Raw genomic sequence first — 26,291 nt, 5'->3', positions numbered from 1 at the left:
GTATGTAGCCAAGATGAGCACATCCAGATAATGCACACTTGTGCTACTAATTTTATAGGTGAAGTTTAATAGTTTCTTACAGACGTTACTCCTTCAACATCATTTTCACAAATACATCCTCTGTACAAATCAAAATCTACATATCAGACATAAAAAAGGATATTACTGGCAATGGTAAGGGTTTTACAAAAGCATATCGATGTTGGCAAATACTGGGGCAATACAACTCCCGCTGGCAACACCTTGCTTTTGAAAATACTATTTACTGTGGTATAAGATAATAGTTTCTCGTCAATGTTAATACAAGTAATGAAAGGCCCAGACCAGTGTATAAACCAACCAGCTCCTAACTGTAACTTTTCAAACACAGCTGTAAGGCAGAAGCAGATTGGCTAGTACTTTAATTTATCTTTCTTTTGGAGCTTTAATAAACACCAATCGACATTTAAATCTTTTTATTTTACCCTCTCCCAGCACCGTCTTTTTATATCAACAATATCTACCCTAAAGGTTTAGGAAAGTTTTCTCTTTAGGCTGCTGTTATAAGGTATAATGGGGCAGATGTATGTGTATGAAGCAGCCCATGGCAACCAATCAGCACTGAAGTAACATCTATAATTTGCATAATATAAAATTTGACAGAGCATCTGATTGGTTGGCATGGTTTCATTTCTCCATTATCACTGCTTCATACATCTACCCCAATATTCTGGAGTCGCTGCTTCACTGTATATGTTAACGGCTACCATTTAATGAAACTACCAGTTGAGAACCTGTGAGGCATCTATTTCTCAAACTAGAGAATCTAATGTACTTGTCTCCTTGCTCAGTTGTGCAATGGTACCTCCCACTTCCCTTACTACTCTGGTTAGAGCCTGTTTGTGCTGTTCTCTGAAGGGAGTAGTACACACTGTTGTAGTAATTGTTCAGTTTCTTGGCAATTTCTCGCATGGTATAGCCTTCATTTCAAATAACAAGAATGGACTGTCAAGTTTCACATGAAAGATCTCTTTTTCTGGTCATTTTGAGAGTATAATCAAACCAACAAATGTGATGCTCCAGATAATCAATTAGCTGAAAGGATTGCCAGTTTTATAGCTTCTCTAACAAGCAAAAGCATTTTCAGCTGTGCTAACATAATTGCACAAGGGTTCTCTAATCATCCATTAGTCTTCTAACATGATTAGAAAACACAATGTACCAGAACACTAGAAAGATTTCTGGAAATGGGCCCCTATACATCTATGTTGATATTCCTTTAAAAAACAGATGTTTGCTGCTAATATAGTGATTCAGTACATTATCAATGTATAGAGTCTATTTCTAATTAATTTAATGTTAAAAAAAGCTAAATTTTGAACGGTAGTGTGTGTATATACGGAGCAGCCGGTTTTTACATAAACTGAGTGCATCACAGATTCAAGCAAGGAACTTTCCTATGTTGGCTAATTGTTGCCTGGGACAATACTGTATATCCTAAATTTTTTATTGAAGGTTCTTTTGGGAAATTTATGCTCTAACACAAATTTGAAATTGATCAATTGCGCACTGTTTTGTCTTTGTCAGATAGATAGATAGATATATATATAGATAGATAGATAGATAGATAGATAGATAGATAGATATGCAAAGATATGGCTGCAGGCTGTACAAACATTGATGATGCACTACTACTATGATGTGTGGCTTAATTATGCCCCTTTCAGACCGCACTTTAAAAACGGTATATTGCCGTTTTTTTACCGTTTTAAAACGGTAATGTGTGCGGTCTGAAAGGTGCAGGACCACTTAACCGGTTAGAAAAAAAGTTTTTTCTAACCGGTTAAAATGCAAGGTCCTACCCGTTTCAGAACCGGTATTTTAGGCTCAAAATCGGTTCTGAAACGGTATTTAGGACCCAGCCAATGAGCTGGGTCCTAAATTCAGCACAGTGAATACTTAATGAGCGCTCATTAAGTATTCACAGCACTGGAGCCCCCCCCGCGCGCGCGTCGACACCCCCCCCCCCCCGCGTGTCGACGCCCCCCCCCGTGCCGGTATCTCCGTTGTGGTTCCCGGCACTGCAGCTCAGTATGCTCGGAAAGCACTTATGAAAAAAATGTCTTTCAGAAAATGGCTGCCCCCATACGAAAGACAGTTTTTTTAAACAGGGTTTCCTATGGGGGCAGCCATTTTCTGGAAGACACTTTTTTCATAAGTGCTTTCCGAGCATACTGAGCTGCAGTGCCGGGATCCACAACGGAGGTACCGGCACGGTGTAAGTCGACACGGGGGGGGGGCGCCGACACGCGGGGGGGGGGGGGCGCGTCGACACGCGCGGGGGGCGTCGACACGCTCTCGGTCGACACGCGCGAGGGGGGGGGAGGAGGGGGGAGCTGCACGGAGGGGAGGGCTGAAGGCTGCACTGGCTTTGACCCTGTATTTGGAAAGTTTCCAAAAACGGGTCTGCCAGTGTCAAAAAATCGACACTTAAACGGTAATATACCGTTTAAGTGCTGCGGTGTGAAAGGGGTTTTATCTGGCAGACCCGTTTTTGGAAACGTTTCCAAATACAGGGTCAAAGCCAGAGATGCGGTCTGAAAGCAGCATTAGTGATATTAGCAGGTATAGTCTTGTTAATGACTTAAAACAACATCAAAACATCACAAAATAATTAACCTCCCACAAAAAAAAAACCATCCATATGAAGTAGAAAATAGACGGTAACATTGGTTATTCCTCTTATCTTCCTTCTGTCATTGGTCTATTTTTTTACCTTACACAAACAAGTATTTCCTAAACTCTTGATGCACCGGAAATAAACATATCCTAGAATATTACCTAGAACTTTTACCCATCTCTCAGCCGCTAAAACAGGATGGGCATAAATAAATGAAAAAATGAATAGCCTGATATGATTACCTCTCATCATTTTAGTACAACAATTGGCTTGATAAATGGACCTTATTGTTTTGCAGGCAGACAGTTTTATACTCCAGAGCAAAAGGTTTTTTTCATTGCTATATAAACCTGCCTCTTTTAATATTTCATTTTTAGCCCCTGCGAACATTGAGGGCTCACTGGAGCGTGCACACATCAGGTTTTCAGAGCAAACTGATCAGTACTCGTTAGGGCGGGCTCATTAACCGTTCTTTCCTCAGCCTCTTAATCAAAGCCAGGGGAAAGGATCCGGCTGTCCTCATGAGCACAAATACATTTCTGGAGAAGTCATGCGATAAAAGGCAAAAAAAAAAAAAGAATACAGAAAAAAAATAGAAGCCTGTAATGGCTGTTAAATCAGGCACCAGGCGCTGGGCTAGATTACTGCTGGGCCCCCAGGCTCAGTCAAAGATATTCATCCCCTAATGAAAGGGGACAACGTTCTTAAAACATTTTCGGAACAAATTGAATACAGAATAAAGAGCTTCGAAAACTCTCCCATGACACAGGTTCAGTGGCAGAACCGCAAGTAGCCGATAGCCAGGTGGTTCTACATATTGCATGTGATTATTAACCCTCTGTGCAGCCTACTGCCATGAAACAGGTGTAAAGTGCTGGCTGTGAGAGGCCTACACGATCTACAATAGACTGCAAAAGAACAATCAGGGGCCTGTATCTGGGTCCCCAATTTGCTGGCAAAACTACAATAGAGCTTTATAAATGTGAATAGAAAACCTTGCAGTTTGTTCTTGCTTTTAAACAACCACTCAAAGCCATTTGCTGCACAGCATAAAAAGCGCGGCAGGCAACATTGACATTGATGCATATTATTAAAAAGCAAGTATTTGCAGCTCCCTAAGCTTGCATTATTATTATTATTATTGGCAGCATTGAAGTGTGTTTAGTGGAACTCACTTATTTCAACCACAGCACAAACAAACCATTACGCATATTCAATCAGTGGCGTAACTACCATTTGGGCGCCCCACCCGCAACTAAAATTTGTGTGCCCTCGACCTCCTCCCCGCTGTTGCCCGGTCCATTGCTGCCCGCCGGGACCAGCAGATCCTCCTGTCTGCGGTCCTGGTGCTACTCCTGTTAGAATGTCATTTGCAAAATGGCCGCCCACTTACAGCCGACCGTTATTTAGGATGCAAGAGGAGGTCGCTGCCTCCACTAGCATCCTTAATAACGGTCTGCTGTGAAGGGGCGGCCATTTTGCAAGTGACATTCTAACAGGAGGAGCGCTGGGACTGTAGACAGGAGGATCTGCTGGTCCCGGCAACAATGGACCAGGCGGCAGCAGTGAGGAGGGGGGGGTCGCACAGCCAGCAGCGACAGATTCGGCGGGGTCTGCAGAGCTATTGTTGCGCCACTGTGTACAGCAGTACAGGTCCATACACACTGAGCATTTTAGTGATTTTCCCTGGGGTGGCCGACTTTCCGTATCAGGACATTTTTTATTGTTTTAATAACCTTAAACCTACTGAATGTGCCCGGTTTCAACCAAGTGAAGGTTTGATGGGTAGAACATTTAAGCCTTTTCTCCCTCTTAGGAGTTAAATTTCAGCGGGTGTCTTAAAGTAACTGCCACAGTTTCCAGACCATCAATCAAGTTCAAAGAGAAAGTTCACCATCACATTTTTAAGAGCACAATGATGATGCATTGTAAATGGCAGGCAGAGATTTTGCCACATAACTCAAAACAAAGCAGACATATACAATGCCATATGATTTTCTGCAAATCTACAGACAAATGGGGCCTACACACGGAGCGATGTAATGGCATTTTCTAAGCAATCTAGTGAGATCACTTAGAAAATGCCCCTACAACGCTCTGCTTGTAGGGGTCATAGAGATATCAATGCACCGCCCCACACATTGCTATTGCGTGTCAAATAAAATATCCAGCATGCTGGATATTAATCGGTCTGGGCCAGTGTCTCTCCGGTGACAGATCGCTCATCACACAACGCTGACACATCGCTGTGTGACGAGTGATCTTGTTGAGCGTTCTGAGATATCTAGCATCGTTCAGCAAATCTCCCCATGTGTAGGCCCCTTAAGACCTTTAATTTAGTATATTAGACTACAGTATTATAGAAATACTAGTTAAAAACGGTTTAGTCACTGTCTGCTCCTACCTCCAATCTCTGTCTAGACAGCTCCCTCTGTCCACATCCAGGAAGTTTGAAACAGATCATTTTGGTTTCACTTTCTGTTAAAGTGTAATTTTGTCTTTCTGGTGGTACTCCACCTCAAAAAGGTGAGAATGATTTAGGCTTTTGTATATAGTGATGTCACTCATAAAAGTAATCCGTCTGAGATTAAGAATGAAGGGACAGGTGCGCCATATGATGTGGTCACACCTGTGTATGGAAGGACCACCTATCTACAAAATTATTACATTTTAGTATAAAAAAATTTGAAACAATCGAAAAATGAAAACAATGAAAGATTAAAAAAAATATTACATATAGTATTGAAAATAATATACCTAATATTCATAATAAAATTTGATATGTTTATTACAAAGGTTTGATAAATGATGTGTAACATCTTTATACATCTTTTAGATGTGTAACATTTTTATAACGAACACCGGTTCTCTTTTAATAGATTTAAAAAGCCGCTAAGTGATAACCAAATAATTAAGCCCAATGGGTCATGCTTTGTTGGAAAGCTACAGTGCTCACTACAGACATCTATGCCGATGTCTTCCTCTGAGTCTGGAAAGTATCTGCTCCAAAACCTGTCATCTCTGGATGAAAGTGCAAATCAGCAGCAGCTAAGCATACAATATGGTTTTTATTTTAAGTGTTAAGCTGTGTGTATACACGGTGTATACACGGTGTAATTTTGGCTATTGATTTTGACTATATATTGTAGTTAGCAAGTTGTTGCAAAGTGCACCGTGTTTTGCCACACCCGATGACAATTTGATCCCGATGCGCAGCAAATAAGCACAACCCACAAGGTCACAGCACCAGATCAGGGTGAATGTTCCACCCTATGTCAACTCAGCCCTCCTAAAAAAAATTGAAATCATGGGGGTTATTCTAATTTGAATAGTTTGCATGGGAGACTAAAGTTTTTCGTCTGCGCATCTGCCGACGCAGGGTGCGAGCGGACATGGACATGTTTGCATCCAGCTCGCAAGTAGCAGTGCGGGCGGGAGGCGTGGGGCAGGGGTGGGGGGCACAGCCCATGAGAATGCCCAGTGTTCATGATGTCATTGGATGTCAGCTGCCCTCCTGCTTCCTGTGCAGGGCAGTTGTAGGGCACTTGCAGATCAGCGACACCATAGGTATCTGTGATCCCCTGTAAAAACAATTTGCAGGGGGTGCGGGCTGTGTGCTGACGTACAGGCTGCTGCTGTAGCTGCCTCTCTGCTGTGTGCTGAGCGGGGGAGACAGTGGGGAAACAGCTTCTGCTCTCTAATTGCACATGCCCTTCCTCTGCAGCAGGGGAGGGTGCGCAGGACCCGGGCACCTCCATCAGACCTAGGCCAGGGTAAAAATACCTGCTCCCCCCCTCAATGGCACTGAATACAACACAATAAACAGAGCCCCTAAGTGGACCCTAAGTGGTGGGTTTTCCTGGGGCTGAACAAACCTATCAGGGTAGGTTTGTCCTGCCCCAGAAATACTCACCACAGAAGGGGCAGCAGTTGCCATCTGCAGCAGCCCCTGCTCCTCTGGGGCTGCTGCTGCCGGCTTCAGCTGTTTGCAGCCGCTTGGAAAAGTTTGTGCCATTTGGAGGGGCTCGGGAATGCTTCGAGCCCGAACACATGAACTCACTGAGCTCATACGAACCTCCTAAAGCAGTCCTGATCCTCCCCGAGTGGCCCCCGATCCTCACCCAAGCAACAGGGTGGATCAGAGATGTAGGCAGTCACAGGGAGGATCGGTAATGGGGTTGTATCAGTGACAGGAGGAATGGTGGGGCGCCAGTGGTTCACCGCTGGAGGCACCACTGGCGCACCCATTCTTTACAGTGGCATGCATGGAAATTTTTGGGAGAGTCTGCTCCTGCAGCGCAGCTCAGCCCAAGACTTTTCCGGTCACACCACCGAGGGGGCTAAAGGCCTATAAGGTTCCATTGAATGAAAAACATTTTCACATTACAAAACTTTTGTGAATTGCATAAGCATAAACTTTCTGCTGTGTGAAACTGAAACCAAATGCATTTGGGGCAAACATAGCCTTTACACTCAGAAAATGTATATGCAGTGGACAACGAAAGACACAGAAACACAGATTGAATTATTTGTACACTAGTTACCAGCCTGTCAAAATGACGTGACAACATAATGTGAGCGCTAGTGTCTGTGCGCCCCCAAATAGTGCATCAATTTAATGGCTATATCGGGCGCTATCTAGTGGCTGCCAGCGAATAAGACATTTAAATCCCCCCCCCATCATATTACATATCAGATGCATAGTCCATAATCAGTTACCTTACCTCTAAAGCTCGCTACTACATGTAAAAGATGTATACCTATCTGTCCAAAAAAAGGCAGGATAGTAGCAACTTAATAGTTGTGTCCCAACATATTACCATCAAAGGCCTAGGCATCAAACTGGTTTGAGCCCCCATCTCACTTCGAATGGGTTAGGCTAATCTGGCCCTTCAGTCCTAATGGGTGGGTTGAAGAATGGATGATCCAGCTATGGTATGCTGACAGTGGCAGTCATTGTGCAGGCACTGGCTGTGGTCCCTCCTATGCACTGCAGACAGTGGGACTCCCGGAGTGTGGCGTGAGTCTGTGTGATGTCACAAGGGCCCTTATTCTGATCGGTGCGGCCGGAGCCGATTATGCGGCCAGGACCGTGCGTGCGAAACCCCGCCTTCCATACGGATCGCCAACTCCGTCCGTATGCGGTAAGAAGCTGTCCGAACGGACCGCACGTGTATTTTTCACGGAATACGCCTCCTCCATCTAAGGGAACCTCCCCCATCATTCGATGGTCGCAGACCATCGAATGCAGGACCGAGTGCTCCACCAGCACCCGCAACCTCAGACCACACGGACATTTTTCCGTGCAAAAGCAGAGATCTGGGCGGGCAGCTGACATCCGGCGATGTCATATGTCCGCCCCCTACACGTGCGTCACGGCCGCATTACCATACGTACGCCCAGCGTTTTCATGGGAACTCCCATGAAACGCGGGGCGTATACATATGGTAATGAGCCCAAATAGCCCTTCACGCCCCTCTCCACCCCCTGTTCGGAGTGTTCACATATCATGCGGAATTTGGCCGTACGCCCCGCTCGCACATGCGCAGAGACGCCTCTGCACATGCGCAGACACAAAACATCGGCGGGCCGAACGCACGCATATATATTCGCACCGATCAGAATAAGGGCCAAGGTGCTGACGCAGTGCTCCTCTGGGAACATTGTGCAGATGCCCAGTAACAGACCTGTTGCCAGTATAAGTGATATTAGTACTGTTCTAAAGTTGTATACACGCTATAAGACTTTCTGGTCAATCTGGTTGGTTGGAACCAGAATCTGGAAACAAATTGAGGGAAAATTGACAGAAATTACCACATTTTCCAATGTACTAATAACCGGCTGCTGCGTCTTCAAAGGGCAGGGTATCGCCACCTTTGGATGGCGATACCCACTTTGGATGGGCTTCTATCGCTGCCCGCTGTATACGCCTACCCCCTTCCCCGTACTCCATCAAACTACTCCTCCCTCTAGCAGTATGTCACAGCCGGATGTCCTTCCGCATGCAGGGGAGAGGAGGAGGTGCCGGGGACAGTCGCTGAGCCAGAAATGTGACGGAGACCCCCCCGCATACCACATCACCACTTTGCAATGCTAGGCGCATATGTGAATATATATTTATTTATTATTTATTTATTAACAGTTTCTTATATAGAATATTCCATTGCGCTTTACAAAGGAGACAACATATGCACTAGCATCGCTGCAGCGGTGCGGCGAGAGGCGGCAATGTATTTTAATGCATCCCTCCCAAAGTGTGTATCCAGTTTAAGGCCTGTTACTGTAAAACATGTAACTTGAAGCCAATCTTTGTGATGGAGTATGGCTCCTTGGGACCCGCAAGGCTTGTGGTAAATCCGGCCTAGTGCAGTCATGCACCCCTTTGTAAAAAAAGGAAAAAAACAATGGGCGCCTTCTGTACACTAAAACAATTTATTACACAAATAACACACAAAAAAATATATTAAACCTGAACCATATCCCCGGCAGTCCGGTCCCCACTGCACACACGTGCAGCCGGCTGTGAGTAAAGTCCAGCAGCCACTGCCTGTCAAAAAAGGTCTGCGCAGATGGCAACACATTTAAGTGTTGGTCTGATCCTAGCCTATCGGAGCACTGTCTATCTCAGCCCAAAGTTGGGCAGCTGGCTAGGACAGAGTCTGGATAAGTGCTTAAACAACACAAGATCTGGCTGAGCCTACACACCAGGCAATCTTGCGCAAACCTGTATAATTGAAGGAGACAGCACCGATCATCAATAAGGAATTTGCACCTTTTACCATTTCCACCGCTGTATACTCATCCTGGAAAACCTGATTCCATCTGGAAGGATTTACAAATAAATTTGCCCACACCATTATTGTACGAGACTGTAACATCTGTCCACACCCAGGGACTTATCCATCCAACCAGGAACTGGTAACTAAAGGTTACACCACAAAGTAAATACATTGAAATGGCTTTTTAATATTTTATTGAGGTATTGCATGCATGCATATTATTGTTTTATGTTTAATATATTTTTTTGTGTGTTATTTGTGTAATAAATAGTTTTAGTGTACAGAAGGCGCCCACTGTTTTTTTCCTTTTTGTATCTCCCTATTTGAGGGCGGCAATGCATCCCTCTACCAGAAGGCAGCCATCTGTACACGGTACAGCACACTTGCCCCTAGCGCTTAAACCCCTCCTTAGGAACCTTTTGATGATGCACCCCTTTGTAGCCCAGCATGCCACATTCATAAACAGGCCAATATGAAGTGAAAGCATGCACACTACATCCCAGGTGAGGATTATGAAAAGCTGGGGGGTACTGTATGTGCGCTCCAGTCACAGTTTGGAGAGTGAGCGCTTTCACCAATTGCCTATTGTCTGATTTACCTCATTGTTACTGCAGCCAAATTAAAGTAATCACCAATCATTTCCCTGCTTCTTGGCTTACAGATTAAGCTTTTTATATCACAGAGACAGCTGCTTCAATTGATTTGACTTATATTAATATTCAGGCTTCTTCAATTGAATGAGACGGAAGATTCACCTTTGTAGACACCTCCAGCCTCATTATGCAACATTGTGCACGTATCAAATAGAAATCTGTGGCGCATAATTAGGAATGGCATCTTCGCTGTACACAAATTGCTATAAACTCTTTGCTGTTACAATAATAATGGCCTGTAATTAATAAAATAAATCGTGTAAACTATTTTGGGTGTTTATATATATATTGTACATGTCCACAGATTGATGCAAACAGTACATTGATTTGAATAGCTAAGGGTTCAAACGGTAACGATTATTAAAGTGTCCACAGAACCTTGAATTTCCTATTTTTAAAAAGCAACATCAGGGGGAAAAATGCCTAATGACCACTTCCATAGAGTTCTGTTCCTTTGTACTGAGCATTAACGATCATGAATGCTGCAGACACTGTTGATAATTCAGAAACTGCCAAGAATGAAATGAAGGTGAATTCTTATTTTATTAAGCCCTGGCTTGTTAGCGTATGTTGATATTATAAGTGCACATCCAGAACTATGGTGTCGATTCAGACTCGTTCCTTTGGGACTCGCCGAGTCGTTTGCTCCAGGAGGGGCAGAATGGGGGTGGGCAGGGGGCGGCAGCATGAGAACTCCCAGAGTTTTATGGGCACCCCATAGAAACGATGGGCGTTCCCCTGCTCACACAGTTGTGGCGATGCCTGTTTGGGGTGGGCGGCTGACATCACCGAGGAGATTTACTTTTCAGACCGAAGGCTGAAAACATAATTTGATTTTGAGCGACCATCAAATGATTTCTCCTGCTTGCGGCCACATGTGAGAAGATGCATTACCGTGTTACCGAGGGGATTCAAGTGGTGGGGGAGGCGGGAGTTCGGCCGGGTGGCAGGCGGCGTTTACCTGTTGGCTAGGATGCGATTACTAGCAAACTGGTCTGAATCAGGCCTCTTCTTTTAATACACGCAAGAATGAAGTACTCTCTTAAATGTGCCACCCATTTATCTGCGATCCATGGGGTTGTGGCTTCTCTATAAATATGGGTGTGGTTTGGTTGAATCTGGGTGTGGTTTGTGTTGGCTGGGGGCGTGTCCCATTTTTTTTACAAATTTCAAATGAAGAACTGTGGCAAGAATATGAAATCAGATTCACGTGAAGCACAGCAATGCATTATACTTACTTTTTTTGTTGCAAAAGAGAATCTGTGCTATTTTTGTACATCAGGATGACTTTCTTCCTATTTTGTTTCTTTGTAGCAAGGAGGATGGAGGCTTTTGCCCTGTACGAGTTCACTGCTTCTGGGGAGGATGAGCTGAGCTTCAAAAAAGGGGATATATTGAAGGTATTTGAACTGATATGAAAATTGGATATTATGTTGGATTGATCAGTAAACAAAGGATTATGCTTGATAGTGAATCTAATCCTATCTAATATACACACACACACACACCCCCAGAGGCTCTGGGAGACAATGGAGACAATGGACTCATCTGCCGCTGGGCTCCTGCTCCCAAGGGGGCACCTCTCCGCTAATTGAAAGCTATCAATATCACTTCTGTGGCTGACTCCCCCTCATAGTAGGACCTTAGACATCACACTCTCTTTATTTTAAACATAATATCCATAACATACATACATGTGTGTGTGTGGGGGGGGGGGGGGGGCACCAATATTATATTTATCCTGCCTCCGGGAAACTGGGGCGAACTTATGCCACTGCACACACCTCTGCATGACAGAGCCCCAACTCCCAGCAGCTCTGTCATTACGACGGGCTGGTAACTAGTATAAATAAACATAATTATCTGCAATCATTTCAGCAGATAGTGCTACAGAAATAACATCCTAAGGGGACAATTAAATATACTTAAATATTACTTATAAAAAAGGCCATTTTATACTGTTTTTGTTTTGTAATGACCTCCAATCCTTTTTGAGTCTCATTGAACACTGGGTGGCAAGGTTGTGAATTGTATTACAGGTCGAGTATCCCATATCCGAATATCCGTTATCCGAATTATTCCGAAATACGGACATTCCAGAAAGTGAAAAAAAATTTTTTTTTTGCTAAAAACTCACTGGGGACATATGTAACAGCATCACTGGGGACATGATATGTAACTGGCACTATATATGTGCAAGACAATGATTGCTTGGCATTCAAATTCAGTGCTGAGATAGTACACACATTTTGTTTCACGTTTTGAAACCTTGTTTTTTGAACAATTAAAATATGTTTGTGTGTATTTTATGTAGTAATAAAATATATTTGTGTGTATATTATGTGTTTATACAGCATAAATGCAAGATACTTCAAAATACATCATTGAAATATTAAAATATTCCGAAATACGGAATAATCCGTTATCCAAAATTCTCCTGGTCCCGAGCATTTTGGATACGGGATACTCAACCTGTATATGCAAACTTTCTATATATGATATTATATAACTGATTATATCATTAGCGTTTAACTGATTAGTCAATATGGCTTTATCAATTAATACCCATATGTTCAGCCATAACATTTTCTATGTTGACTACCGGGTGTACATATAGAGATGCTTCAATTTAACCATAAATATTTTAACAGAGAAGAGAAACTGTACAGCTATTATAGTTCTGTTAAATTAAGCAGGTAACAGAACATACAATAGTGCAAATAAGTGGGCGCCAGAGTGAAATCCCGCCCCATACAAGCCTGCAAATTGCTTAGTACAGCTTGTAAAAAATTAGCTGGATCGGCAATTATCTGCAAATCCATTATAGAATTATTTTCCCAGTGTGTGAAGTCTGTGCATAGCCTGGGCCGGATTTGTCACTAGGCCCATGAGGCACGGGCCTAGGGGCGGCACCCATAAGGGGCGGCAGCACATGCCTCCTGCCATGTAGCCGATTCTTTTTAAAACAGCTGCAATAAAAGAAAACTGACTGTGGGAGCCTGGAGCCGTGCGACGCCTGGAGCCGGGACCTGCCTGACACCTCCCGCGAGAGCGGCGCAACACCTAGTGCCGGGATGCCTGCCATCTCCCGCAGAAGGTCCTGAGCCGCGCATCACAAGGACCCGCCTGTCACTTCCCACAAGAGTTCGGAGACGGGACCCGCCTGACACCTCCCACAGGAGCACTGAGCTGCGCATCGCCAGGACCCACCTGTCCCCTCCCATGGGAGCTCGGAGCCTGGACACGCCTGCCATCTCCCGCAGGAGCACTGAGCCATGCACTGCTGGGAACCGGGACCTGCCTGCCTTGGGATGAATGAGTCTGAACTGGACAAGAGTGAGGAGGACAGGCAGAGCCAGCACGTATATATACACTGCCCCCCCTCTCTCTAACTGACTGTCCCCCTAACTCCCTCTCTCTCTCCCCCCTTCTTTCACTCCCCCTCTGTTAATCCCTCTCTAATGGGGGCAAAAGAAAGTGTGCCTAGGGGCGGCCATAACCCTAAATCCAGCCCTGTGCATAGCCCAGGACCTACTCAGAAGCTGCGATAGAAACAGTCGAATGGTTCCAGAGCTGAAATCATAGAACTTACCCTCAAACTCCTGGGCATGCCTGGGTTTTCCCTGGCTCTCAGAAAATGGGCGGTTACCAGTCCACCCCCAAATGCCGGCTTCCTGTCAATCAATTTCTGTCAAGATTTAATAAAATATGCTGACTTAAGCTTCGTATTGGTGAGTGCCCTTGCTTTATCACAAAGCACTTGGAAATATATATGGCTGTCCGGAAGGATCTCCCTAGAGGTGCACCCCAGCTATCCTAAAAAGCTTTTGGATGTGAGTGTGGGACCTTCTGCCTATATATATATATATATATATATATATATATATATATATATAGAGAGAGAGAGAGAGATAGATAGATAGATAGATAGATAGATAGATAGATAGATAGATAGATAGATAGATAGATAGATAGATAGATAGATAGATAGGCTAGAGCACCATTGCAACATTTTTATCATTCACAGTGAGTTTTATCACTTGTTGACGAATGGGTCCCTTTTGCAAGACAGACAATCATCTTGCCCAATGAAGATGTTTATTAGTAATGCAGACTACAAAACTATACACCTTATACCGCTTTTCCACTGACATGTCAATTCTAGGTATTTGTGCATGAACGCAAACCTACCTGGGTTTTTTGTCAATGGAAATGGTGACAAGGTAAAAATCCCAGGAAAAAGTGACCTGGGATTATCACCCAGGACACAAGTAGGGTTCTTTCCAGGGTAACAAGCCATGGAACCAGCTCTTATATGGGATTTTTGACCCAGGCAGGGAAGATTGGCCATTGCGCAACCACCTCCACTGCCCACAGATCTCTGCCACTGCCGCATCACTGCTGCCCGCCGATGCCCACTGCCCCTTTCCCGTACGTCAGTCCCTGCCAGAGCATGCTGCCCATCCGCTGGTCCAGACGATGTCTGTCTGACGATGCCCAACGGTCCCTGCAGATGCCCAGTGGCCCCGCCCACTGCCCTACTTTCCTGGGTTTTCCCTTTCAGTAGAAAATGTGTCTACCTGGGAAAAGCCCAGGAATACAGTGCAGTGGAAGCCAGGACCCCAGAGTGGAGAGCCGACAAAATCCCAGGTCAAACATCAATTGTTTGACCCTGGATTTTGATGGAAAAGTGGTATTAGTGTTTTGAGGTTTATTGGGGAATTTGCTAATACAGGTTGAGTATCCCGTATCCGAATATTCGTTATCCGAATTATTCCGAAAACCATACACTCCTGCTAAAAACTCACTGGGGACATTAGTAACAGCACTACTGATGACATGATATGTAACTGGCACTATATATGTACAAGAAAACGATTGCTTGGCATTCAAATTCAATATCTGAGATAGTACACAAATTTTGTTTCATGTTTTGAAACCTTGTTCTTTGAACAAATAAAATATATTTGTGTGTATTTTATGTGGTTGATGTGTTCATACAACATAAATGCAAGATCCTTCAAAATACATCATTGAAATATTAAAATATTCCAAAATACGGAATAATCCGTTATGCAAAATTCTCCTGGTCCCAAGCATTTTGGATACGGGATATTCAAATTGTAGTAAAAGTAAAATTTAAACACCATTTTTTTCCAGTATTTAGTTTTTGACCTTGTCTTTATGCTGATACAATCTGCATATTACTATCCTCACATTTTACTTTGCTATAATTTATAGCAAGACGTTTCTGAGTTTTTCTACAAACTAATTGTACAGAATACTTATAATTATATTTAATAAGTGTCAATTCATTACAGCAGTTTTAAATAATTGGATAAAAGTCCTGATGCAGCCACATTGTCAATGTCGGTATTCTACCGTCGGTTTTCTGGCCACTAGCCGGGATGCCGGCATCCCTTAGTGATGTTAAAATAACAAACTGTTACCTAGGATGCCGAGGACTTCATGTCTGAGTGGTGTCTACAGTAGATTGCAGGGTCAACCATGAAACCAGCAGAATTTGCGCCTGGGGAGGTTGTGGTTTTCAGACAAGTATATGGCATCCGTTTGCTGTGTGAGTAATAGAGCAGCTGTAGGATGACTAAGCCTAGAGCTTCATGACAGAGGCACCCTGCATTACTTGCAGGAAGTTTTAGATGTATTATTTGGTAACCACTGCAGATGTACAGAGGTTATCTGTCTATTGTGTGCACACCTTATTCACTCCACTTCCCCTATAGTATACTGCAGTGTAGACCTGCACCCATATGACCTCCTGTTGTATTCTACATTCATGTTATATTTATTCATCGCAAAGAATAATGCTACTGACTCAATTATATAGAGCATTCCATGGATAATAAAGAAATCCCAGATGACAAGTTTACATGTTAGAAATAAGAGATTATTAATACAGGTTGAGTATCCCTTATCCGAAATGCTCGGGACCACGAGCATTCCGGATAAGGGAATTTTCCGGTTTTTGGATTAATTTTTTTTTAGGCATACTTACCTGTCCTTTGGTGGTGCCCGGTGGTCCCTCGGTGTCCACGTTGTCCCCCAGAGTCCACAGCAGGCCTTCAGCATCCTCTCCGGCATCTCCAGCGGTCCCAGGAGTGCTTTGCGCGAGTGCGCAAGCCGGTGACGTCACTCCTGGGACCGCTGGAGACGCCGCAGAGGATGCTGAAGGCCTGCCATGGATGCCGGGGGACTTGGTAAGTATAAAAAAAGAGTTGGGGGGGGGGATTCGAATTGTTCCAAAAAAACACGTTTTTTGGAATAATTTGGATACGGGATCTACGGATACGGGATACTCAACCTGTATAGGGAAATTGAATAAAATTCTCAGTACAGTTGTTTTGTTTGTATTGCTTAACCCTTTCATGCACAGTGGTCACTACAGTTGACAGCTGTTTTTTAGTCGTTATTTCCTACAGAAACTCTGTATCACTAAGGGATACCGGCATCCCGACCAGTGGCCTGAAAACCGACGTCAGAATACCGACATTGACAATGTTGCTGACTTCATAATCCCAACTGCTGGCATCTTGGTCATGTGTATGTGGGGCTGGTTAACATTATGCAGTGTGAGGGGGGGTTGGAGGTTTAGGTTTAGGCACTAGGGGGTGATTTAGGGTGCAGGGGGGCTAGGGTATATCTGTGGGGAGTGAGCGCTAGGCACTTAAAATTAGGGGTTGGGGTAAGCCTGCCAGAAGGTAGGGTTTGGCTTCAGGGAGCATAAGGGTGGGGGTTAAGGGGAAGAGTAAAAACCGGACCCGGACAAGACCCCGGACCGCCAGACCGGACATCAAAATCTGCAGTCCGGTCCGGGGGGTGTTCAGTCCTGGGGGTGTCTTGTCCGGGGGAATGCCTGTGATAGCTGTCACCAGGGACATGAAGAGGAGATTACAGCCTCCCCGTGTGGTCCGGACGTTATGGTTTTTGCTACATGCCGGGACCATACAGGGTGGCTTTATTCACCCCCTCCTGTCCCTGATGACAGCTGTCACCTGAAGCCCCCCCGGACAGGACACCCCCCGGATGGACACTACAAGCTCCAGACTGCAGATTTTGATGTCCGGTCCGGCAGTCTGGGATCTTGTCTGGGTCTTGTTTTTACACATACCCAGGGGAAGGTAAGTAATCTGGCCGGGATTCCCTCTATCGAGATGCTAGCATTGGATATTGACTGCTTCTCATCTGCTGTCATTCATATGTATTCCATCAGTAGTGCTTGGTGTCCTCTTCTTTGGATCTCTAAGAAACAGAGAAGGTATGCCACCCAGTGGCAATTGTGGTCAAAATAAAATAACTGAGAAAAGTTCACCAGGACCGGGCACTTTAGGGATTTCTGTAAAATAGTTTTATTCACAGATAGCAGAGCAGTTAAAAAAAAAAAGAAACACCCCCATTGTTTTCTGGCTCTGCAACCCCGATAATGAATAATGCATCACATATATTATGTTATCAGTCTAATATAGAAGTAATTATCTAATGAGAAAAGTAATTATCTAATATGACATTGTTACCTAATGAAATACTGATATCATTTGTGACATCAGAGGAGTCTGTCGCTGTTTGAAAAGTATCTGAACCTTATCAGTGGAACGATTTATTGGCTAGTACATTGAATGAATACAACAGTATAAAGCTCCAGGCTTCTGTTATTTTAGTGCTACTTTAATATATGTACCAGCATATTATAGGCCCCATTTATTAACACCAGCAGAATTTTAATGTGATACAAAGTGTAAGGTTGCTCATTGCAACCTTACATATGCATGCATCTTCCACATCTTTCGATGGTCAGCGACCATCGAAAGATGTGGGAGGCTCCCCCTGGTCTGCGAATGGATGTTACTATGAAACATCCATTGGCATGCCCTGCGTGCAAATCACGCTTGCAAATGGGTGACACCAGCCAACCATTCGCAAGGCAGGATTTTGTGGACTCGCAAACCAGAATAACCCCCATGGGCCGTAACTAGGAGTGTCCGAGAAGTTCAGCTGTCCCTTGCAAAGGAGCCTGTGGGCAGCACCATCACTGACTACCCCATGTCACCTGATTTTGGCTTGTATCCTGCTATGGCACCCTGCAGAATGCAGAGCTACTGCTGAGCTGCACAGAGTATCCATAGGACACTTTGAATACACACCGTGTAGTCTGTAGAGTTGTCCAGAGGGTGTGCAGTGAAAAGGTCAACAGTCAATAGGTCAACCACTAAGGTTGACATGGTTTAGGTCAACATGTTCAAAAGATCAACACAACCAAAAGGTCGACATGGGAAAAGGTCAACATGAATTTTTTATGATTTTTTTCCCCAAAAACTGACTTGTTAATACTTTACCATCCCAGTGGGCATAGAGGGAGAATATAATAGTGTGACAGGGTGACAGGGGCACCAGTGGGACTCTTTTTCCTCATCAGGGGCCCCCGGTGCGCTGCACCTGCTGCAACAATGGTAGTTCCACCTCTGCATGATAAACAGCCACAGACCATTATTCACCTGTAACCATACAAGCAATGTTCTCTTGGCATCTGTGAAACCAACATTCGTCCGTCAGACTGGGAGATAGTGAATATGATTTGAGGCTGTAGAGAACCCATTTCCACTGGCTAGAGTCCAATGGCTGAGGTTTGGCATCGCGCCTGGTGATAATAGGCTTCTGTGCAAGTGTTTGGTTTTTGGAGACCCAATTCATGAAGCTCCCAAACTTTACACACACTTCAGCACCCTACAGTCCTCGGCTGTGACATCTGTGGGTGAGCGGTTGCTGCTACTCTTTCTATACTGTAGTTTTCACTTCACTATAATGACATTTATGGCTGACTAGTGCAGCATTAGCAGGGACGAAACCTGACAAGCTGCCTAGATGAAGAGGTGGCATCCTATGACAGAGGCACTTTCAAAGTCACTGAGCTCTTTGTATGACTCATACTACTGGTAATGTGTGACTATGGGCATTGCGCTGCCGTATGCCTGGTTATATGCCCATATAAGTCATAAGTCAGCTATATAAAAGTATTTGGGAAATTAGCCTGTTATTCGCTGTGGGGATGTATAATAGCTGGATATTCATGCTACAGAATGCGTTCAGCATCAGGTTAGGCACCAGTGGGGAGGATTAGAGTTAGGGTGCATGGAGGAGGGTTAGGGTTAGGCTGCAGAGTGGGAGTGCTAGGAGTGGGGAGGTGCAGGGGGAAGGTGAGTATACTTACCTGTTTTGATTACCTCTTTTGGGATGCCGGCTTCTAGGGGTGGATCCTGGAGAAAATGACATGGGGGGCTCCATGATAGGAGAGGGTTTGGGAGGGGTGTTAGTGGTGCCAGTGTACATGCTAAGAGAGCGGCAAAAGAGAGGAGAGCAGAGAGATGGCGGGAAAAATAGGCCTGGACATACTGGCGCAGTTCTCTTCCGTGTCCTACTACAAGTTGAATACTAGTAAGACAGAGGTCCTTCCCTTTTTTACGCCTCCTTCCGACATACTGACCAGACTTAAAGACGAGTATAGGTACACATGGCAGACGAGATCTTTGAAATACCTTGGGATTCATTTGGCATTTGAGGGCCTGACCCCCCCCCCCCCCCCCATGAATCCACCCATGCCGGCTCCTGTATTCTGACCGCTGCTATCCACACCACCAGTCATCCATATGCAACTCCATGCTACAGCCTGCATTGCATTTAGCACATAGGGCCTGATTTTGAAGTAAAGCAAAATAAAAAGTAACTGTGCACCAGGGCAAAACCATGTTGCACTGCAGGTGGTTCAGATATGACAGGTGCAAAGAGAGTTTGATTTTGGTGGGGAGTGTACAAAATGAATTCTAAATTGCAGCGTAAAAATAAAGATGTCTAACATTTGTGGGCTACATGCAAAAGCATACAGTGTTTACCATGCACAGAAAAAAATAAAAATGTTTTTTGCCCCCCCCCCCCCTTGCATTGCAACATGGTTTGTTTCAGATACAAAGGGGGTTATTCAGACCAGATCCCTTCTCTGCTAATATGCAGAGCCTTGCGTTCAGATAGCCGCTGCAGAGTGAGATCCTACTAAGCTACCAATTAGCTGCAAAATCCATTCGCAACTCACTCACCATGGAATGTGTGTAGTCTGTGCGTAACCCAGGACCTACTCAGCCGGCGTCATGGAAACAGACTGATCGTGGCCAGAGCTGACATCACACACCCTTCCAGAATATGCTTGGGTACGCCTGTGGTCTTCCCGAAACTCATAAAATAAGGCTGGGGTCCACCCCCAAACACCCCCCTTCCTGTCAATCAGCTTGCGATCATAAAATACGCTAGATTTTATCGGTGGATGGCCCCACGCATGCGCACTATGATCCGAATGCATGCACATTCATTTGTTAATCTGCCAGCCTGCAAATTCGCGGCCCATTGATCAGGTCTGAATCATCCCTAAAGTTACTTGTTTTTTTGGGGGGGGGGGTTTACGTCCAAATCAGAATCAGGCTTATAGTCATTTGATCTCATTCCGGGCCGCCAATAGGGCTGGGTACAGCTGTCCTAGGCCCCGGCCTCTGGAACGGCTGGGGTAGCACATTTTGCCCACCACAAACCCCCCCACCCCAAAGGAGGTCCTGGAGCTTATTCAACCCAGGACGCCGGTGGCCAATTAAAATGCTGCATCAGCTTTTGAGCCTATCAAGCTTGCATACCGGCAGCCAATCAGAGCGGCTGCCGGAACACGAGCTCTGATTGGCTCACCAGCCGGTGCTGCATTTTAATTGGCTGCCGGCATCCTGAGTTGAAGAAGCCTGCGCTACAGGACCTCCAGGCTGCAGGTCAGCGGAAGAGGAGATGGGGGAGCAGAAGCCAGGTTACTTTAAGTCAAGTGAGGGGGGGGGGGACTGGGGCCCAAACTGGAGATGAGTCCCGGGCCCCATAATTCCAGATGGCAGCCCTGATCTCATTAATATAAGTTGGGTGAATGTTCAGTGTGAATCTCACGTTATGTAATATAGCCAACCAAGGGCTTATAAAGTATCTTGTCCCGCTCAAGGCTGCCAAAAGCTCCTAATACTGTATAATAAGCTTTGCCAAAGTCTTAGTGCATAAGTTTCTGTTTTTAATTACAATAAACTGTTTCCCCACTTGATCTTTTGCTAACTTGAGAAATCCAGCAAATGACAATTAGTAATGATAATTAAGACAATTTCACAGTGTGGGGACTTCCTATGCTAATCACAGCTTTCTGTACTGCAGCAACTGCAAGTGCAAATATATGAGGGGGGTTCATGTGTAATGTTCTCTATTTCATTCTAACTTCCCACCAGGCCAGAACAGATCGTATTAATACCATTAACATCCTAAATTATATTAATATTTATAATATTATTGTTGGTAATCCAACTGATGTTTTTCCAGCACCCATCGTCTTATTGCTTTATGTAGTGGAACCATCTGTGTGCCAGCAGCAAACAAGGACTTTATTTCATAAAACTGAAAGTGCATCTGAAACTTAGAGCATTTGTCAATAATCAAGATTTTACCTACAGTAATTAGAACAATCTTTAGTTTTCAGGCAGAACAGGATGAGACGCGAATACTTAGCAATTAGTCACTAAGCTTCCATGCCAGCTCACATTTTTCTGGTTTGCGCTGGCGGGCTGGTGTTGTTTAACCTCTGAGTCCCCCGGGCATAAGAGCAAAGTAAATATGTAGTGGCTTATGGGCTTATGGGCTCATGCACGATGAATTTGACACTAAGGAGCACAAAACACGTTAGTCAACAATGACGGTCTACTTCGCTCACAAATTGTGGATGTCTTTATACTCTACCACAGCAGTTCTCAAACTGGGGGTCCTGACAAGGGAAGGCTCCAGAGGAGGGGCTGGAGCACAGTTCAAAATTCAAATAGGGGAGGCACAGAATCTGCCCCCAACTGCAATTCCAAACTTGCTCACTGGCAGTTGGTGTACAGTAGGTCCCCTATTTGTGTTTTGGACTGTGCTGGAGCCGCCACTGGTCCTGACCCCAAAGTGGGTCACGACCATGTTAGCATGAGGTCCCGACTCCATGTTGCTAACCGATAAGCTTATGACTTCCCTAATCTCTCAGTCAGTGATCCAAGTAGTCTGAAAACTCAGTTGAATTGCCTGTTACTTCAGACTCCTCACATTTGTGCCTCAGCAATGTTACATGGTCTGCTGACCACACATGTGGCAGCCATTCTGTGGTAACATGCTGGGTCCTGTATTTTATTGCCTGACAGGGTCCCAGAGAAAACTAGTTCCCCTTTTTTACTATTTTGGATTGGCATGCAGATTTCTGTTATCATGGACTTTGTGAAGGAACCAAATTATTTGTAGGCATCCAGCGGCTGCCGGTCTCACTCCCCCTTGGCAATGAGCAATTCCCTCCCCTTGGCAAAATACAATTCCCCCCCCCCCCTTGCAATGAGCAACCCCACCCCCTTTCACTCCCCCTTTGCTTTGCAATGAGTATTTAAAATCCCCTTGGCAACAAGCAACTCCCCCCCCCCCCTCCCCTTGGCTACAAGCAATTTCATTCCCCCTTTTCATCAAGTATGAAGCCCCCTGTTGCCTCTTGGCAACAAGCATGTATTCCCCCTTGGCAACATAGAGCATGAAGCCCCTGGCATCAAGCAAGAAACCCCTAGCAATGAGCATGTAGGTAAGTGGCACTTATGGGTCCAATATGTAATGGGCATTACAGTGTGTTCTATAGTATGTAATTGACATCATGATGTATGGCACAATGTGTAATGGGCATTACGGTGTGTGGCCTTATGTGTAATTGCCATTACAGCGTGTGGCTTTATGTGTAATGGGTATTACAGAGTTTGCAAACATGTGTAATGGTTATTATGATCTATGGTCTAATGTGTGATGCCACGCCCTCTTTCCATGAGACCACCCCCCTTTTCACAGCGCGACTTCGCCGCGCAAGGGTCCACCCTACTTGACTGTATCTGGGACCACCCATTACCTTATTTCTAGATTCGCCTATGCCCTCTACACATATATAAATATATGTATGCATGTGTGTATGTACAGTATGTAGAAATGTGTGTAAGGTACTGTATCTGCTTCTAGTGGAACAGGTCATGGGTTCTAATACAAAGTGTGACACTTGTCAAAAATGATGTGTGACATCTATGTCCAGCTAGCAGGGGGAGTCATCTTCAGAAGCAATATTGAAGACTTTCAAATAACTGATTTAAACTTGCAGGATAGGCGAGGTGCCCCCTTGGGAGCAGGAGCCCGGCAGCGGATGACTCCATTGCCTCCCGGAGTTACGCCTCTTACGGTCCTGGCAATGTTTTGTACATGTTATTTATTATTTGTACATATTTCTGCAGTGCTACAGTACATGCACCTTAAATGAATCTTCACGTTTTTGCCTGCTCCTGCCACACTGCTGTATTTTCTTAAGAGCGTGCATAAATATTCTAACCTTAATCAATTATTGAGGTTGCAGCATTTAGGAGGTGGCCTCATTAGTGGAGCAGGATAATATTTTGTCCATGTCGCGGATGGAATCCCTGACTCCTGTTTCTATCAGTGTTATTATTTCCACTGTTTGTTTATTTCAAATAAAAGGAAGCGCAGTTTGCAGCTTGCCAAAAATAGCTGTCAACAATGAAGGCTTCACTCTGTGTGGCTGACCCTTTGTCACCTGCTATACTACCCAGAATGCAGTGTGCAAGCCTTTCGCAAACCGCTCCAGTTCCTAAAGGGCAGCTTCACCTGTTTTTAACGAGTCGGCTGTGTGACAAAATATCAAGCTAATCAAGCATAATCATAAAGAATAGATTTCGGCATTATGCACTCCACTCAATATTTACTGTGTAATCCAGTTATTTATAGAAGGTAGCTTGTCTCTGCATTTGCACTGATTTAATGCGCATTACATTTTATCTGGCTTTGGGAGAGCTGTTTACTTGTAAACTTATTTTCAGCTCTCAAATTTATTATGACATTTGCAAAAACAAAAACAAAAAAAAACAAAAATAACTGAAAATGTGTTTTCTTAAAAGATCTTTTAATATTGGATTTAATATTGTATAAACACAGTCATGTCACACCGCCAGAATTAAGGGCAGATTTTCTGCAGTCTGACTGGGAAGCAAATTATTCCTATTGTCACAGAAATCAGGCCATCATTACCTTTTATGCTTCCACTGTATAAATAGAAAACTCATAGTGTACTCACCCAGGACAAGTAGAAAATTGGAGGTGACTGGTGTAACCATAAGACCTCAGCTGGTGCTCGAGAAGCAGATTGTAAATCACAGTTCAGCTTCTTGAAGTCATTCTCCATTATAAGTGAGGGAGGGAATCTTATACTGCAATGGTCTTTTTATATATATAGAAACCTGATGGGCTGACACAGTTTGTGCTGTGTAAAGCTGGCTACACACTGGGCAATATGTACTTAACGATATGGGCGGTATTGATATCGTTAACAATATCATGTGCATATCGTCCAGTGTGTCTGGTCATTACCATTATGAGATGTTTGCGGCTGTGGGTCGTTAACGAACCCCCTGTCATCTGTACAATCAGCTCAATCTGGCAACCTCATCAATTACTGTATGTACGGAGCAGGGGATGGGTTGCGTCACTAACCATTATTGTGAACAATATCAGTCAATTTGTATGCCCTACAGTTGGAGCCCTTCTCAACTTTGTTCCTTAGGTCATGGCTCAAATGGCTAGCCATGGCTATCCTATTGTTCTCAGCATCAATACAATACATAGAACAATACAGTAGTACAGTAGGGGATTAGCAGAGTAATCCTATTACTTACTTAATCCTATTAAAGGGCTAAATAAGGAGGGCTCCATCTGTATATCATTCTCCCCCAGCACGCTGCTATAGTTAACTATATTAGACGTATTACACTTATCTTACCACAATCAGTGTTATCAATTTTATCTGACCACCATCAGTGTTATCAGTCTTATTTGACCACCATCAATGTTATCAGTCTTATCTGACCACCATCAGTGTTATCAGCCTTGTTTGACCACCATCAGTGTTGTCAGTCTTATCTGACCATCTTCAGGGTTATCAGTCTTATCTAATTATGTGATCAGATAAGACTTATAACACTGATGGTGGTCAAAAAAGACCACCATCAGTGTTATAAGTCTTATCTGATCACAATCTGTGGTATCAGTCTTATTTGACCACAATCCGTGTTGTTTGACCATCATCAGTGTTATCAGTCTTATCTGACCACCATCAATGTTATCAGTGTTGTTTGACCATCATCAGTGTTATCAGTCTTATTTTACCACCATCAATGTTATCAGTCTTATCTAACCACCATCAGTGTTATCAGTCTTATCTAAAAATATCAGTGTTATCAGTCTTATCTGACCACCATCAGTGTTATCAGTCTTATCTGACCATCATCAGTGTTATCAGTCTTGTTTGACCACCATCAATGTTATCAGTCTTGTTTGACCACCATCAATGTTATCAGTCTTGTTTGATCACCATCAGTGTTATTAGTCGTATTCGACCACAATCAGTGTTATCAGTCTTATTTGACCACAATCATTGTTGTTTGACCATCATTAGTGTTATCAGTCTTATCTGACCACAATCTGTGTTATCAGACTTATCTGACCATCATCAGTGTTATCATTCATATTTGACCACAATCAGTGTTATCAGTCTTATTTGACCACAATCAATGAAGTGTTGTTTGACCATCATCAGTGTTATCCATCTTATTTGACCACCATCAGTGTTATCAGTCTTATTTGACCACCATCAGTGTTCTCAGTCTTATCTGACCATCATCAGTGTTATCAATGGTATTTGACCACAATCAGTGTTATTAGTTTTATTTGACCCTCATCAGTGCTACCAGTCTTATCTGACCATCATCAGTGCTACCAGTCTTATCTGACCATCATCAGTGATATCAGTCTTATCAGATATGATTACACTGATGGTGGTCATATAAGATTGATATCACTAATGGTCAGATAAGACTGATTACACTGATGGTGATTAGATAAGACGGTACTCTTTACCTAGAAGGGCGCCCATCGCGGCCATCGCTGGCATTGAATGCACTAAAAAATCGGGTGCGATGCCCGCAATTTCCCATAGGGAACAATGTTAAATGTCTCAATTGACCCGATTTTCCTGTTCAATGCCTCAATTGACCTGATTTTTCTATAGGA

General features: G+C 44.1%; 1 protein-coding gene across 1 annotated transcript in view; it reads left to right on the top strand.

The window, feature by feature from the left end:
• GRAP2 (GRB2 related adaptor protein 2) overlaps window positions 1-26,291 on the top strand; it is a 160,994-nt gene that overhangs the window by 54,970 nt on the left and 79,733 nt on the right. Inside the window, exon 2 of the mRNA XM_083156125.1 lies at window positions 11,406-11,491. Coding sequence (XP_083012251.1) covers window positions 11,414-11,491 — 78 coding nt within the window. The 5' untranslated portion in view covers window positions 11,406-11,413. The remainder of the gene's footprint in view (window positions 1-11,405; window positions 11,492-26,291) is intronic.

This window comes from Crinia signifera, chromosome 8 (genome assembly GCF_055691185.1).
Source record: "Crinia signifera chromosome 8, ASM5569118v1, whole genome shotgun sequence".
NCBI classification, from domain to species: domain Eukaryota; kingdom Metazoa; phylum Chordata; class Amphibia; order Anura; family Myobatrachidae; genus Crinia; species Crinia signifera.
Note: the sequence above shows the minus strand (reverse complement) of the source record. Positions and strands in the feature narration are given on the sequence as shown.